The sequence below is a fragment of the Poecilia formosa genome, unplaced genomic scaffold (genome assembly GCF_000485575.1).
Source record: "Poecilia formosa unplaced genomic scaffold, Poecilia_formosa-5.1.2 Scaffold239, whole genome shotgun sequence".
In the NCBI taxonomy this organism is placed as follows: Eukaryota; Metazoa; Chordata; class Actinopteri; order Cyprinodontiformes; family Poeciliidae; genus Poecilia; species Poecilia formosa.
In genome coordinates, this window is record NW_006800178.1 from 511,359 (window position 1) to 526,560 (window position 15,202).

General features: G+C 47.2%; 2 protein-coding genes and 1 long non-coding RNA gene across 5 annotated transcripts in view; 2 read left to right on the top strand and 1 right to left on the bottom strand.

Moving 5' to 3' along the window:
• Positions 1 to 8,103, top strand: part of LOC103149945 (1-phosphatidylinositol 3-phosphate 5-kinase-like) — a 38,789-nt gene extending 30,686 nt beyond the window's left edge. The window contains exons 45-58 of the mRNA XM_016680279.1: positions 2,360 to 2,551; positions 2,953 to 3,010; positions 3,102 to 3,230; positions 3,313 to 3,433; positions 3,652 to 3,747; positions 3,827 to 3,907; positions 4,424 to 4,515; positions 4,625 to 4,684; positions 4,928 to 5,104; positions 5,191 to 5,294; positions 5,366 to 5,494; positions 6,319 to 6,580; positions 6,654 to 6,728; positions 7,745 to 8,103. Coding sequence (XP_016535765.1) covers positions 2,360 to 2,551; positions 2,953 to 3,010; positions 3,102 to 3,230; positions 3,313 to 3,433; positions 3,652 to 3,747; positions 3,827 to 3,907; positions 4,424 to 4,515; positions 4,625 to 4,684; positions 4,928 to 5,104; positions 5,191 to 5,294; positions 5,366 to 5,494; positions 6,319 to 6,580; positions 6,654 to 6,728; positions 7,745 to 7,860 — 1,692 coding nt within the window. The 3' untranslated portion in view covers positions 7,861 to 8,103. The remainder of the gene's footprint in view (positions 1 to 2,359; positions 2,552 to 2,952; positions 3,011 to 3,101; positions 3,231 to 3,312; positions 3,434 to 3,651; positions 3,748 to 3,826; positions 3,908 to 4,423; positions 4,516 to 4,624; positions 4,685 to 4,927; positions 5,105 to 5,190; positions 5,295 to 5,365; positions 5,495 to 6,318; positions 6,581 to 6,653; positions 6,729 to 7,744) is intronic.
• An 892-nt stretch (positions 8,104 to 8,995) lies between these two features.
• On the top strand, positions 8,996 to 10,825 carry LOC107838315 (uncharacterized). Its single transcript, XR_001664378.1, has 2 exons — positions 8,996 to 10,296; positions 10,330 to 10,825. It is a non-coding gene; the product is annotated as an uncharacterized LOC107838315 (long non-coding RNA).
• Positions 10,826 to 11,735: 910 nt separating this feature from the next.
• Positions 11,736 to 15,202, bottom strand: part of LOC103149932 (ras-associated and pleckstrin homology domains-containing protein 1-like) — a 73,046-nt gene continuing 69,579 nt past the window's right edge. For all 3 annotated transcript variants that reach the window (XM_007569314.2, XM_007569311.2, XM_007569312.2), the window contains one exon: positions 11,736 to 14,629. In XM_007569314.2, the coding sequence (XP_007569376.1) occupies positions 12,314 to 14,629 (2,316 nt within the window). In that variant the 3' untranslated portion in view covers positions 11,736 to 12,313. The remainder of the gene's footprint in view (positions 14,630 to 15,202) is intronic.

Genomic DNA, 15,202 nt, shown 5'->3' on the forward strand with positions numbered 1-15,202 from the left:
GTTCTGCTCCGGCTCTGATCCAAATGCTTCCCTTAAATCAAGGCAGCTCGGTTCAAAGTGTTCAGCTATTTCTCCACTATATCCAATAAATAAGATTCACCTTTTGTGTAAATAACTAAAGATGTCAGAAGTTCTTTTGAGTTTTGGTCTAAAAGAGTTTAATTCTGATGGGTTATGGTCTTTTAAACTGCTTAAATTAAGAAAGTATTCCCCTTAAAAAAAAATCTTAATTTTTTTTTTCAGCAGTTTTAACCTTGTTTTGTTGTTTTCTGGGGGATTTTAAATTATTGTGTCATATTCTGGGCTTTTTCTCAATGGATAATATATAGAAAAATATATAAAATACATATTTTATATATTTTTTTAGGCCCCCTTGTGGCTCCAGAGTTATAATTCCAGTCAGCGTTTTACTGTCATCTCCAGGTCCGTTTTCAGGGTCAGATAATCCCTTCAGACGTGTTTATCGTCGGCTTCCTGTCCTGAAGATGGAGTAACGGAAACAGAGCTGTTTCCCTGGAAACGGTTCAGGGTAACAAACAAGGAAGTTGCCTTTGAGCCACACTTGAGATTCGTGTGACCCTGCAGTCTAACACAGATCTTCTCTCCCTAAAGGTCACAGTCACTTAAAGGTGATGCTTAGCTGGTTCAGGCGTGTCCTCAGCATCCAGAGGGGCGTGTCCTCAGCATCCAGAGGGGCGTGTCCTCAGCTGGAATGTGATGATTCCACACTCCTGCCAGCAGAGAGAGCTGTTTGTTTCCAGGCACTTGTTCCCAGGGCATTTCTAGAGCTGCTACACGCTAAAACTAACCAACTAGTGATGGATCTGTGAAGCAGAAAACTGCCACCAGGTGGAGCTGGTGGTGGAGCTCAGCCAGAGTTGGACTGCAGCGGCAGAGGCGCTGGCACCAGTTCACATCTTTCTGGCAGATGTTGAGCCTCTGGCTGCCTGCTTGCTCTGCCACTCGCTGTAATCTGCCTCTAGCTGTTGGTTTGGGTTACTGCAGCCTGTCTGGGGTGAATCCGGCCTCCCAGCTTGGAACAGGCTCCGCCCCACTCAGAGGGGAGGGAAGACATCAGAACTGGTGCAACACTACCAAATGACGCAGGGGGGGGTAAAGTGGCTGACCTTACCGGCAGATTTTCTAACTCGCGTAAAAAAAAAAAAAAAAAAAAAAAAAGTGTTTGTCCTGTACATTTCAACATTCGGACCAATCCCAGCCTGTCCCCGGGCCCCGACCCCTGGAATCTTCTGGAAACCAGGATGTGGTTGACATCAACAGCACCTTGCAAAAGTTTTCACACCCCTTGAACTGCTTCATATTGTGAACATTACAAAAACACGCTTGAGATGGTCACATTGGACTTTACACAAGTGAATGCATAAATGAGAAGCAGAAGGATACGTCAGTCCTGCACATCATCCTGAAGACATCATGTAACATGGTGTAGGCAGCATCATGCTGTGGGGTTGTTTTTCTCCAGTGGGATCAGGGAAGCAAGTCAATGGGCTGGGATAGACAGACTGAGCAATATGAAGGAAAATACAGGAAGAAGGTGGAGAACATCACTGAATTAATCAAAATGTAATTCTGCAATGTACTGACCCGGTTTATTCGGAGACAATACTGAAAACCATGTTTTCCTTCCATTTCCCATTTATTCACTACTGTGTCTTGGTCTGCCACAATAAATCCTAATGAACAGGCTGCAGTGTGCAACAAAAGATGGAGTATTGAGGCCATGCCAAGGAAATAATTAAAAAAATAAAATTACAAGAAAAGATTTACGAGAATAATACTCAAATAAAGTCATAGTATTAAGAGAATAAACACATATAACTTTATTCTTGTAATTTAATTGTTTTTTTTTATTAGTATGGCCCTAATACTCCGTTGTAGTTACATGACAAAACAGTGAAAAAGTTCAAAGGGTGTGAACAAACAAAAACCGTCTGATGGTGGGAAACCGATCCAGGTTTGGGAGGGAGGAACTGTCAGGGCTCACCAACCAGCAGATCAGCCGAAACGCGGTTTGATCAAATGAAAGTGGGAGCCTGGTGAAGCAGGTGCTCGTAGAAAACAGTCACATGTCCAGTCACACTCATTTTCCTCTTCCACTTCTTAAAATTCAAAATAATTATTACAATATTTTTCCAGTATTAAATAATTTGATATAAAAAACACGCAAAAAANTCAGAGAAGATGGGAACTCCAGGATTCTACACAGAGATGAAAACGTGCAAATCATTTAGTGCATTTACCAGTATTCACTGGAGTGGAAATTTAAATTTCAAACAGTTCAATAAAAAAATAAAACCAGTCCGACCTGAAACTGCACAGGCCTTTTTCAGCCTGGTAGCCGTCACAGATTATGACCGCGCCCCAAGAAAAAAACACTGAAGCATCTTGTGCTTCATTAAAACTCCTGATTGTTTTTTTTTTTCTCTCCTGCAGACTCCAGGACCTGTTCCAGCAGGAGAAGGGCAGGAAGCGTCTGTCTGTCCCGCCGAGTCCAGGCAGACACCGACCCAACACCACTGACGACACCAAGGTGGGCGTCGCTGCTGTGCTCAGACACCACTAGCTGCTGTAGCCATCAGGCCTGGTTAGCAGCACAGAAGTTTGTGCTGAGATGTAGAAATGCTGCTCACGCCTCCTCTGTGTCTTCTAACCTTGGAAAGCATCCAGTTTCCTATAGTTTGACGAAAAAGCTGATTATTAAGGAATGAACCATTTTTTGTAGTTTTTCCTGACCGAGCTAGCTAGTTTTTATTTTGTTGTAGTATTTCATATTCCAGCTCTCTGGTTCCTCACTTCCCTTCTAAACCGGACAGGAAGCATCTGAAATGAGACCATGTGTTATTCAGCTGACCGACCCTCATGAGCTTCCTGTCCAGTGTGGGCAGCTGCAGTGTTTTGGCTGCTAATCCTCCATGTTTTTGTGCTTTACAGAGCGCTCTGGACTCCTCCCCTCGGAACCCGTCCCCTGTGGTCCAGAATGGGGAGAAAGGTGGGTTCAAATAACCTCCACATTCTTTGTCCTAATAAAAGGTTTCCTGCAGGTGGTGTTTTGTGTGAAGCTGCTGTTTTTCTCTCATCAGAGGACCGCCACCTGTGCCCACTGCCCTCAACCACCTCGTCCCTGCTTCCGTCACCTGGAGACCCCGGAGCTGATTCCACCACAACTGGACCCAGTTTCAGTGAACCGGACTCTGTCAGCATCCCAGAAGGTTCACAGATTCACTCTGACCTGCACATTCTCTTTATCATTTCTGCTTCTGCTCTTCATGTTTTGATTCTGTGGCCTTCCAGATGTGTTTGAAGGCCACCTGCTGGGCTCCACTGACAGCCAGGTGAAGGAGAAATCCACCATGAAAGCCATCCTGGCCAACTTTCTGCCCGGCAACAGTTACAACCCCATCCCTATCCCGTTGTAAGTGTCGTATCAGAGTCGGTTCCTGAGCTGGAAGAGGGGTTCAGACATCCATCTTTTTGTATATCCACTGTGAACTTTGTATTTTTGCTATAAAAATGGACAAGAATGAGATTTGATCTCTTGTAAAATGTGCCGTTTTGGAATCGAAATGTGTGTGAACCCTGCAGTTAATAGAGAAGTGCTTAATGAGATGGCGGTGTGTGTGTGTGTTTCAGTGATCCAGATAAACATTACCTGATGTACGAACACGAGCGGGTGCCAATCGCCGTGTGCGAGCGTGAGCCGAGCTCCATCATCGCCTTCGCTCTCAGGTGACCTTTCACCCCCTTTACCCTTTGATTGCTCCACCTCAGAGTTGCTGACCTGCTGTTCGGTTCTGTTGTCCCCCAGCTGCAAAGAGTACAAAACGGCGCTGGACGACCTGTCCAAGTCGTCCAGCGCAGCCGGGGACGACGCTCAGCAGCCTGCCAGGTACTCGGCTTTCATGTTATGTGAACGGCTTCGGCCGTCAAACACAAGGCCCGTGGGCCAAATGTGGCCCGCTGTAGCTTTTTATGTGGCCCTCTAAACTCCAAGTTACATGACTAAGTCCCTCCAGTTCACACAAAATCTACAGATTCCCACAGTTTTCTCAGTTTTTTTTTTACTGTAAATTTTTCTCAAAATTGGCCAGAAACATTGAGTTTAAAAGACTACTGCCTCAGCCTTACTTGATGTCGAGTTGAATCCCCATATCGTGTTTGATAAAAAGTCACATTTAACGTCATTCACTAGCACAAATATCATAAAAAGTCCTTAAAAAATTTCTAAATTAGTGCCGCAGAAACAATCGCAACATCTCATTCCGGTGGCTGAACAAAAGTTTGATACAACAAACTGCCTGAAATAGTTTTTCTAGATGATATTTAGTCTAAATGACTAAATGTCAGCGCGTCTCAGAACGCTGAGTCAGCAGGTCTGACCTCTGGTTCCTCTGGGTGTGTGCAGTGCGGAGAGTCGGGTGAAGAGCAGCCCTGCGAGGCCCAGCGATTCTCTGGCGGCGCAGCAGAGTCGCAGCAGCGCCGACGGCGAGCCTCTCAGTACGGATCCACACGTTCCAACGAAGCAAAAGCAGCATTTCACTGCAGACTGACAGATGGGAAAATTCTTTAAGCTTTCTGGTTTTTTTTCCCCCCCACCCATTTTCAGAGGATGCCGATTCAGCAGATAAGCAGAAGAAACAGACGGTGAACCCACACATCGAGCTCCGTGAGTCTCTGAATTTCTCTGGGACAAACAGAATCAAATATCTGGATTTGAAATACATTCTTGGATAAATTTAAGAAAAGTAAAAACAGATGGTAAGCTGATGTAAATCAACAAAGTGCTGCTTATCAGCTGAATCAAATCCAGCTCTATGATCTAACAGATGTAGATGCTACGAGGACATCACTTCTCTGGGCTCGGATCACACTTCCTGTTAGATCTCAGCATTTGTCATTTCCTGCCCAGAGTTCTCAGACGCCAACGCCAAGTTCTACTGTCGGATCTACTACGCCGAGGAGTTCCACAGGATGCGTGAGGAGATCATGGAGAGCAGCGAGGAGGACTTTGTCCGCTCGCTGTCCCACTGTGTGAACTGGCAGGCCCGGGGAGGGAAGTCCGGAGCCGTCTTCTACGCCACTGAAGGTTAGACAGGAAGTCTCTGGAAGGCTGCTCCATCTGCTCAGGTCTTTGGTTTAAAATTCAAACTCCCGTTGCCTTGTCTCCTCCAGACGACCGCTTCATCCTGAAGCAGATGCCCCGGCTGGAGGTCCAGTCCTTCCTGGACTTTGCTCCGCACTACTTCACCTACATCACTGGAGCTGTGCAGCAGAAGGTACGCCAGCAGCTCCCGTTCCTGTTTGTCAGCTCGAAGCGGTTCAACGTTTAACCAGGTTTGGTCCGCAGCGGCCGACTGTGCTGGCCAAGATCCTGGGAGTTTACCGGATCGGATACAAGAACTCCCAGAACAACGCCGAGAAGAAACTGGACCTGCTGGTCATGGAGAACCTCTTCTACGGCCGCAAAATGGCTCAGGTGGGTCAGCTCACAGCTGGGTTGTGTTCTGAGTACTGCTGAACGTACGGGGCCCCTAAAGGGACATTGAAGAAAAAAAATAAAGACCATCTTGTGTGCGCCAGGCAGTGTGTGGTATGGAGCCTCCTAGGGGACATACTGAAAGTCTTCCTTATGGTGGCCACCATACTTCCTGCTTTTATATAAGGTTCTCATAAGGTTTTTCCATGCATGTTAGTAATGTTAATATCTTACAGAAAATGTGTTTATTTTTTAGCTCTTTGGTGCAAAAAACTGATTGAAAATCGATTTATTCACACATGTTCATGTCTGTCTGTGTAAGGCTGAGATGAAACGGCCCTTTATTACCAACACAAAGAGACAATCAAAACTATCCAATTACTTTATTACCCTGTGATAATGACTCAGAAACAGTCCAAGTAATTTGGATGTACTTTTTCTTTCCTACATATAGAAAGTTTTGGTTTATGTCTTAAAGGGGATGGAAAGCCCATGTTTGATCTATGTTGCCTTTACATTTTGCAAATAGGTTTGTGGTGGATTTCTATCCCAAAGAAAAAGATATAAACCTTCGGATATCTCACAAATGAGATACTAACATGCATGGAAAAACCTTATATTATAGCAGAAGGTACGGTGGCCACCGTAAGAAAGACTTTCAGTCTTGCAAAGAAACACAAAATACATCCCCCCCCCCATGTCCTTTAGGGGGCTCCGTAGTCTGGTGTGTGTGAGAGAGAGAGAGAGAGTACTTTTTTGTTTATTTTCTTCAGTGTCCCTTCAGCCCTCTATATGAAGTTCCTGACCGCTGAGGTTTCCTGTAGGTGTTCGACCTGAAAGGCTCTCTGAGGAATCGAAACGTGAAGACGGACTCCGGGAAGGAGAGCTGCGAGGTGGTTCTGCTGGACGAGAACCTCCTGAAGCTGATCCATGACAACCCGCTCTACATCCGCTCCCACTGCAAGGCCATCCTCAGGGCGGCCATCCACAGCGACGCCTACTTCCTGTCCAGCCACCTCATCATCGATTACTCCCTGCTGGTGGGGCGGGACGACGCCACTGACCAGCTGGTGGTGGGGATCATAGGTGAGTGTGGAGGCCTCTGTGTTGTGGGTCAGAAGCTGAGTGCTGACAGTGCTTCCTCTGCCGTCTGCTCCAGATTACATCAGGACATTTACCTGGGACAAGAAACTGGAGATGGTCGTCAAATCCACTGGAATTCTGGGAGGCCAAGGTACTTCATCAGGCAGATCTTCTGTCACGCTCATGGGGCGCCGTTTGTAGTTAGTCAAAAGTTAACAGCAACAATTTGGGTTATTTAGAAGTAATAGACTTTATTTGGAAAGGAATAATGTACAGCTCAAACATAAAAGCAATCATTTGATGCGCTGCACCAGATTACAGCACAAACCTAACAGGAAAAAACGAGGCTTCATTCTTCAAAGTTGTGTTCATCTGGTGTCACAGTTGCAAAATATTTGAATTTTATTTATTTCATAAAGGAGACACTTCATCATCATTAGCCAGATTTAGCCAGACCGGCTAATTTGAATCTGTAGTTTCCTAGCAGGTTCATAGGAAGGATAAAAAAAAACAAAGTTACAATTAGCATTCATAACATTCATGATCTGTGATTTAACAGATTTCAGTGTATTGTGTAACTTAAAGTAAATATTTATCAGAAGAATAAGTGACACCCGTAAGGAAAAAAAACATGTAAAACTTTAGTTCATTTAAAACATATTCAAGACAGTAAGCATTGCTACAAAATGACTTCATGAAACAATAAAGCAATAGTCTGAAACCCAAAGAGAAAATGACAACGGATTGAAATAACTTTACCTAAATGGTATTTTTACAGTCTCTCACACCAACTGCTCCTGTAGTTTAGTTTAACTGTAATTGGTTTGCAAAAGGAAAAGTCTTGTAGCAGTGGTGGAACCAAACCGTGACGGGCCTCATATACAATATGAATGTCTGGATAAATTTAGCTAGCTTATTTAATTAGCTAGCCAAATGTTTAGTTAATATTTAGCTTGCTAGATAGAAATATTTAGCTTGGGTTCAAGCTAAATATTTAGTTCATAAACTAAATGCATAATAAAATAAAATAAATGGAGGTTTAGTACAGCATCAGCACTTTAAGATTTTAAGGCAAAAGAAAAAAAAAGTGTTTGAAACATGATGGGTCTAATCTGTTCCGTTTCTTCTGAGCAAAGTTCTTGGTGAGCTTCTGGATTTGCTCTGCAGGGAAGATGCCCACCGTGGTTTCTCCAGAGCTGTACAGGGCTCGCTTCTGCGAGGCCATGGATAAATACTTCCTGATGGTGCCGGACCACTGGACCGGCCTGGGGATCAACTGCTGAGCCCGACCCGACACCCAGCAGTCCACTCCTGGCTCGCCGTCATTCCACAGCGTTCATTCTGCCTTGCTCGACGCGCTGCAGCGACTCTGGACCCCTGGTGCTGCAGAGAGGTTCTGGTTTTCTGCTTGGTTCCATTTACTGAGTGGACCTTCGGAAACATTCAGCTGAACAAACTGCTTCCTGTAATTTAATGTTTGTATTTGTACAGAGATTATGTGACTATTAAAGATTATTAACACAACAGACTGTTGCACTTCATTCATTTGTGTAACATCTAACTCAAGAGTTGGTCTGTATTCATGAAATACTCCCCTCATCTTCAGAGCTCCTATCTCCCAGAAACTGTTGTGAACTTGAACGCATCCTGTGATGCATCAGCTGTTCTTGTTTTGAGGTTGGTGGTGTTTCTCTTCATCAGACAGGGAAGCTGATCGAACTCGATGGATGGATGGAGCAAAACGTGGAGTGATCGTGGCGTTATGTTTAAAGGCTGCAGTAGCCTTGGGGAGTGGCACACCGAGGAGCCCGTACTACCTGCAGAACCTCATTAATCCAGTCACTCAACATGACGGGCCTGAGGTCAGCAGACGGAGAGTCTGCTGTGGAACTGATGCTCAGGGTCACATCAGATGTTTAAATGCCGACATTTTTCTACCGGCGTACCCACCACTACTGCTGTTGTTTTTTTGTTTTTTTTTATTCGATACTTTAATGGAGATGAAGAAACCACCATTGCATGACTCGACTTAAAAATTACTTCTATATTCATGAAGTAATATTGTAGAGTGAACTTTTTAAGTTTCCCATCAGTCTACTCTGACTCCTGGTGAATTGCCTTTAAGTTTTTGAATGGATTTTGCTCAACAATCCTCTGAAGGCAGCAGTCATCCAGGTGGCTGGTGCTTCTTTTTCCTACCCACTTTTTCCATCCACTCAACTATCCACTGATATGATTGAATACAGCAAAGCCAGCTTTTATAACCATAACTTGTTTTTTATTTATTTTTTATAATATTCTAATTTTCTAAGACACTGGATTGTGGGCTTTCGTTCTCAATGTAAAAAAAAAAATGCTTTGAAATATGCTCCCTTTCTGCAACTCAAACATGAAAGAATTGAAGTGAATGTGCATAAAAACTCAACATGACTCAGTTCTTTGACTTTTTCCTCCTTTATTTGAAATGCATCAGCAGGTTTCACACCAGCAGCAGCAGCAGGCCGTTCTGCCTTGTGTCCTCAAACGAGACGCCTGACAGTTTAGAACTGTCTGTCTGTGTTGGCAGTCACCTGAACGCACCACTGCATGTGCCAGGTGTGTGTTTTCCTTTCAGTCCATCAGAAGCTCTTCTCAGAGGAAGTCCGCTGCCCGACATCAGAGCAGGTCTGACAGAAAACCTTCTAAACCCTGGAAATAAATTAACTCGTAAAGAAAATTGCACATAAAGGGTTTAAACTGGGGCAGTAAGTCGACGTTTTTGGCTTCTGTGCTCTTGTTTTGGTGGTGTTGGTGTCATGCAGGATCATTCTGAAGCGAGGTCAGCCGTGTGCAGCAGGAAGATTAAAGAACAGAAAACCTTCATCTGAACCGTCCATGGAACAACCCGGAACGTTTCTCCTGACTTTCAGCTCAGTGGGATTTCTGGCACCAGGTTCTGCGTTTTTTTGTTTGTTTTTTTAAACCAAACGAAGGGAACTAGGTGTGATTAAACCGACAGAACAGAGGGACGTGGATCAGTACGGGGTCACAGTGTCACTGAGGATCCCCAACCCGGATCAGACCCGGAGGTTCTGCTCCGGCTCTGATCCAAATGCTTCCCTTAAATCAAGGCAGCTCGGTTCAAAGTGTTCAGCTATTTCTCCACTATATCCAATAAATAAGATTCACCTTTTGTGTAAATAACTAAAGATGTCAGAAGTTCTTTTGAGTTTTGGTCTAAAAGAGTTTAATTCTGATGGGTTATGGTCTTTTAAACTGCTTAAATTAAGAAAGTATTCCCCTTAAAAAAAAATCTTAATTTTTTTTTTCAGCAGTTTTAACCTTGTTTTGTTGTTTTCTGGGGGATTTTAAATTATTGTGTCATATTCTGGGCTTTTTCTCAATGGATAATATATAGAAAAATATATAAAATACATATTTTATATATTTTTTTAGGCCCCCTTGTGGCTCCAGAGTTATAATTCCAGTCAGCGTTTTACTGTCATCTCCAGGTCCGTTTTCAGGGTCAGATAATCCCTTCAGACGTGTTTATCGTCGGCTTCCTGTCCTGAAGATGGACTAACGGAAACAGAGCTGTTTCCCTGGAAACGGTTCAGGGTAACAAACAAGGAAGTTGCCTTTGAGCCACACTTGAGATTCGTGTGACCCTGCAGTCTAACACAGATCTTCTCTCCCTAAAGGTCACAGTCACTTAAAGGTGATGCTTAGCTGGTTCAGGCGTGTCCTCAGCATCCAGAGGGGCGTGTCCTCAGCATCCAGAGGGGCGTGTCCTCAGCTGGAATGTGATGATTCCACACTCCTGCCAGCAGAGAGAGCTGTTTGTTTCCAGGCACTTGTTCCCAGGGCATTTCTAGAGCTGCTACACGCTAAAACTAACCAACTAGTGATGGATCTGTGAAGCAGAAAACTGCCACCAGGTGGAGCTGGTGGTGGAGCTCAGCCAGAGTTAGACCGCAGCGGCAGAGGCGCTGGCACCAGTTCACATCTTTCTGGCAGATGTTGAGCCTCTGGCTGCCTGCTTGCTCTGCCACTCGCTGTAATCTGCCTCTAGCTGTTGGTTTGGGTTACTGCAGCCTGTCTGGGGTGAATCCGGCCTCCCAGCTTGGAACAGGCTCCGCCCCACTCAGAGGGGAGGGAAGACATAAGAACTGGTGCAACACTACCAAATGACGCAGGGGGGGGTAAAGTGGCTGACCTTACCGGCAGATTTTCTAACTCGCGTAAAAAAAAAAAAAAAAAAAAAAAAAGTGTTTGTCCTGTACATTTCAACATTCGGACCAATCCCAGCCTGTCCCCGGGCCCCGACCCCTGGAATCTTCTGGAAACCAGGATGTGGTTGACATCAACAGCACCTTGCAAAAGTTTTCACACCCCTTGAACTGCTTCATATTGTGAACATTACAAAAACACGCTTGAGATGGTCACATTGGACTTTACACAAGTGAATGCATAAATGAGAAGCAGAAGGATACGTCAGTCCTGCACATCATCCTGAAGACATCATGTAACATGGTGTAGGCAGCATCATGCTGTGGGGTTGTTTTTCTCCAGTAGGATCAGGGAAGCAAGTCAATGGGCTGGGATAGACAGACTGAGCAATATGAAGGAAAATACAGGAAGAAGGTGGAGAACATTACTGAATTAATCAAAATGTAATTCTGCAATGTACTGACCCGGTTTATTCGGAGACAATACTGAAAACCATGTTTTCCTTCCATTTCCCATTTATTCACTACTGTGTCTTGGTCTGCCACAATAAATCCTAATGAACAGGCTGCAGTGTGCAACAAAAGATGGAGTATTGAGGCCATGCCAAGGAAATAATTAAAAAAATAAAATTACAAGAAAAGATTTACGAGAATAATACTCAAATAAAGTCATAGTATTAAGAGAATAAACACATATAACTTTATTCTTGTAATTTAATTGTTTTTTTTTATTAGTATGGCCCTAATACTCCGTTGTAGTTACATGACAAAACAGTGAAAAAGTTCAAAGGGTGTGAACAAACAAAAACCGTCTGATGGTGGGAAACCGATCCAGGTTTGGGAGGGAGGAACTGTCAGGGCTCACCAACCAGCAGATCAGCCGAAACGCGGTTTGATCAAATGAAAGTGGGAGCCTGGTGAAGCAGGTGCTCGTAGAAAACAGTCACATGTCCAGTCACACTCATTTTCCTCTTCCACTTCTTAAAATTCAAAATAATTATTACAATATTTTTCCAGTATTAAATAATTTGATATAAAAAACACGCAAAAAAAAAAAAACAGGGTGGAAGAAATGGCAATGCTCCCTCTAGGATTGCCCCTCCCCTACACACACACACTTCCCCCCTCACAATATACACTTCTATACACATCATCATCATTGACCTTCCTCCTCCGTGGTTCTTTGCCCTGACTCCTCGGTTCATGCAGTACCTGGTACATCGCAGCTAAACGTCACTTCAAGTCTTTCATATGTTTCAATGCAAAGCTGCACAGATGTGAAAAAAAGCTGGAGGGGTGATTTTCTGTCTTGCTAACTATATACATATACATATTTATATATTTAAATTGTTACTCATGTTGGATTAAACATGTAACCATGGGAATAATGAGGATTAATCTGAGATTAGGAGTAGCTTCGCCACTTGCTTAGAGTCCGAAGGAGACCGAGAAGAGACAGGTGTTTTTCCTCTCCGCAGGAACAACGGGACCTGATTGGTCAATGAGCTACAGTCAGAGTCACCGCCTCCTACCACTCACTGGTCAGTTTGGTGCTTTGGTCCCGTTTGGGAGGGGCGGGAGGCGGGCCTCGCCGCAGCGTTGCATAGCCTGAGATGTTGCCATGTTTGGCCGATTGGGAGCGCCCGTGGTGCCGCGACAGGGTGTGGGAGTGTCCCCGGACCCCCTGCTGATGCTGTTGCGGCAGGAGCTCTGGGGGGGGAGGCGGCAGGAGCGCCATGTCGTCCATTGTGCCCACGGGCTCCATCTTGGAGGAGGGGATAAGGTGGGAGGAGGTGAGCGAGCCGTGGCGCGACACTGACTTCCTCTTCAGCGTGCGGTTCAGGTCCTCCAGGAAGTGAGGCTTGAAGGCCAGAGAGGCAGGCCCTGCTGACTTTGGGGAGGTAGGGGGGATGGGGGAGGAGGAGGAGGAGTAGGACGAGAGGGAGGGGGGTGGGGTTTGGGACAGGGGTGGAGGCGAGAGAGGCAGTGACATGGTGGTGTCGTACTGAGCCGTGTTGCTACTGCGCCGGTTCATCGCCGGAGGCGGCACCGCCCCCTTTTTCAGTGAGCCTTGCTTCCATGACGACGAGGAGAAAGAGGATGTTGCCGACTGTGGAGGAGGCTGCATCTGAGGCTGGGGATTCACAACGGCGACCTTGGGAGGGTGATGGAACTCAGAGGGGTGAGGCGGGGGAGGGAAGAGCTCCGATTCGGTCGGCGGGGGAGGGAAAAAGTCGGCTGATGAGTCCAGGTGAGGATGCTGGGAGGGAGGAGGCGGGGGAGGAGGCGAAGGGAAGTCAGGCTGATGCTGCTGGCCGCTCTGCAGGCCCTGGATGACCAGAGGCAGGTTGGCCAGGTTCAGCTTCCCCGGCTTGGGGAGCGGCGCTGGAAGGGAGGTGGAGTCTTTGGAAGGAGATCCCGTTGCTGAGGAGGAGCTCGACGATGTTCCCGTCTGGGGGGCCTGGCTAAATTTACTCAACAGACTCTCCACCTTCTTGGGCCGCTCCTCCTGAGGGTCTTTCATGGAGGAGGCCCTCTGTGGGGTTGGGGGAGGCCCACGCTTGGTGGACCCCGTGGAGGAGGTCGAGGGAGACTTCTTGATGGGGGAGCCCGACTTGGAGGAGGAAGAGGGCGGAGGAGGAAAGTCTCCTAAGGAGCTGTCAGGGGGAGGCGGGGGGAACTCAGGTGACTGTGGCACTGCGGCGCCCCCGATTTGCCACTTTGGTTTGGCCTTGACTGCAGGAGGGGACTGGGGAGCGGAGCTGGAGGGGGGCAGGGGGGAAGTGTTTCCTGGGAACTGATTGACAATCTGTTTGACCAAAGAGGAGGTAGCCGCGGCGATGGAGACGGACGAGGAGGAGGAGGAGGGAGAGATGGCCAAGTTCTTGGAGGAGAGGCTATGCTGCTTGGGCAGTGTGGGAGGGGGCTGATTCGGGGAGTGTCCCGTTGAGAAGCTCTGCTGCTTCCTGACAGGGCCGTGTCCAGAAAACGGCTGGGTGGGGGACACCGGGGAGAGGGCGATGGGGAGGGAGGAAGGGCCAGACGGTTTTGGGGCGGTCAGAGGAGGGAATCCACCGGAGAAGGTTTTGGGAGGAGCGGGTGGGGGGGCATTGGGAGACAGAGGCCGGAGGACTTGTAGTGATGCTGGGGGGGAGAGTTCTGTGGGAGGTGGAGGGGGCGGGGGGGAACCGTCCTGCAGCGCTGCGGGGGTGAAGTCGTACACCATGTTGGGGAACTTCTGTGACAGGAACTGCTGCAGGCCTGCGTTGGAGAGCTGGGGGCAGGGGTTGGGGAGGGGCTCCGGAGGGGGAGGAGGGGGCAGCCCGTTGGCATCCAGGCCCTCTGGAGGAGGGGGTGGGAGGCTGTGCGGCTCCAGTGCCTCCTCCTCTGGCAGAGGCGGCGGCGGGAGACAGTTGGGGCTTGGCAGACCGAACTTTAGGGCAGCCATGGCCGAGCCAGGGGCCGGTGCCACAGGTGGTGGAGGAGGAGGGGGCGACGGCGGGGAGGTGCCGTAAGAAGCTGGGAGGGTGTTGTAGTTCTGCAAGGGAAGGGGGGTGGTACCGGCGCCGGCCGCCTGCTGCGTTCTAGCCTGGTTTTGGCTCTGCAGGCGAGCCAGAGTGCTGTACTTCACGTAGGAGGAAGGAGGTGCCCCCTGGTGGCCCATACTGGCCACGGCGGGTGGAGGGGGGGGAGGAGGCGAGGGCGGGGATGGAGAGGAGGAGGAGTCCTCGGACGGGACGAGCCCATCGGTGTAGCTGCTCCGGGAAGGCGGAGTCTGAGGCTGGGGGGAGAGGCTGGGGATCTGGACAGGGATGGGCCTACTGATGGGGTCCATCTTCATCATCTGTGGGCAGAGGAAGAGAAGTGGTGAGGGTGGAGGAAGACAATAAAACGTACGATTTGCTAAAAACAAGCGAGATGCAAGAAATCCGACATCAAACCAAACAGAGGAGAACAAGATCTGGTTAAAGGTAAGGTAATTTTATTTATATAGCACATTTTCAGCAACAAGGAAATTCAAAGTGCCTTGCTTATAATTAAAGGTTATAAGCAGTTAATAACGCTCCTACTGTCTTCATTCAGCAGAAATCCAGATTAGTGTGTCCTTCAAGACACGTGTTAAAGTCAAGGCCTGGGGGGGAGTCCATTGCATTTTTCTGTAATAATAGTCAGAAAAATGACTATTATTACAGTCATTTTTCTGTAAAAAAAATGACTTGAGTTGTTGGCACTTGAGTTGCCAACAACTCAAGTGATGTTGGCAACTCAAGTTGCCAACATCACTTGAGTTGGCAACTCAAGTGATGTTGCCAACTCAACATCACTTGAGTTGGCATTCAAGTGATGCCAACTCCCACCTGCAGGTGGCAGTATTTCTTACTTCTGCTACACTGCTAGCTTAGCTGTACTTAATGTC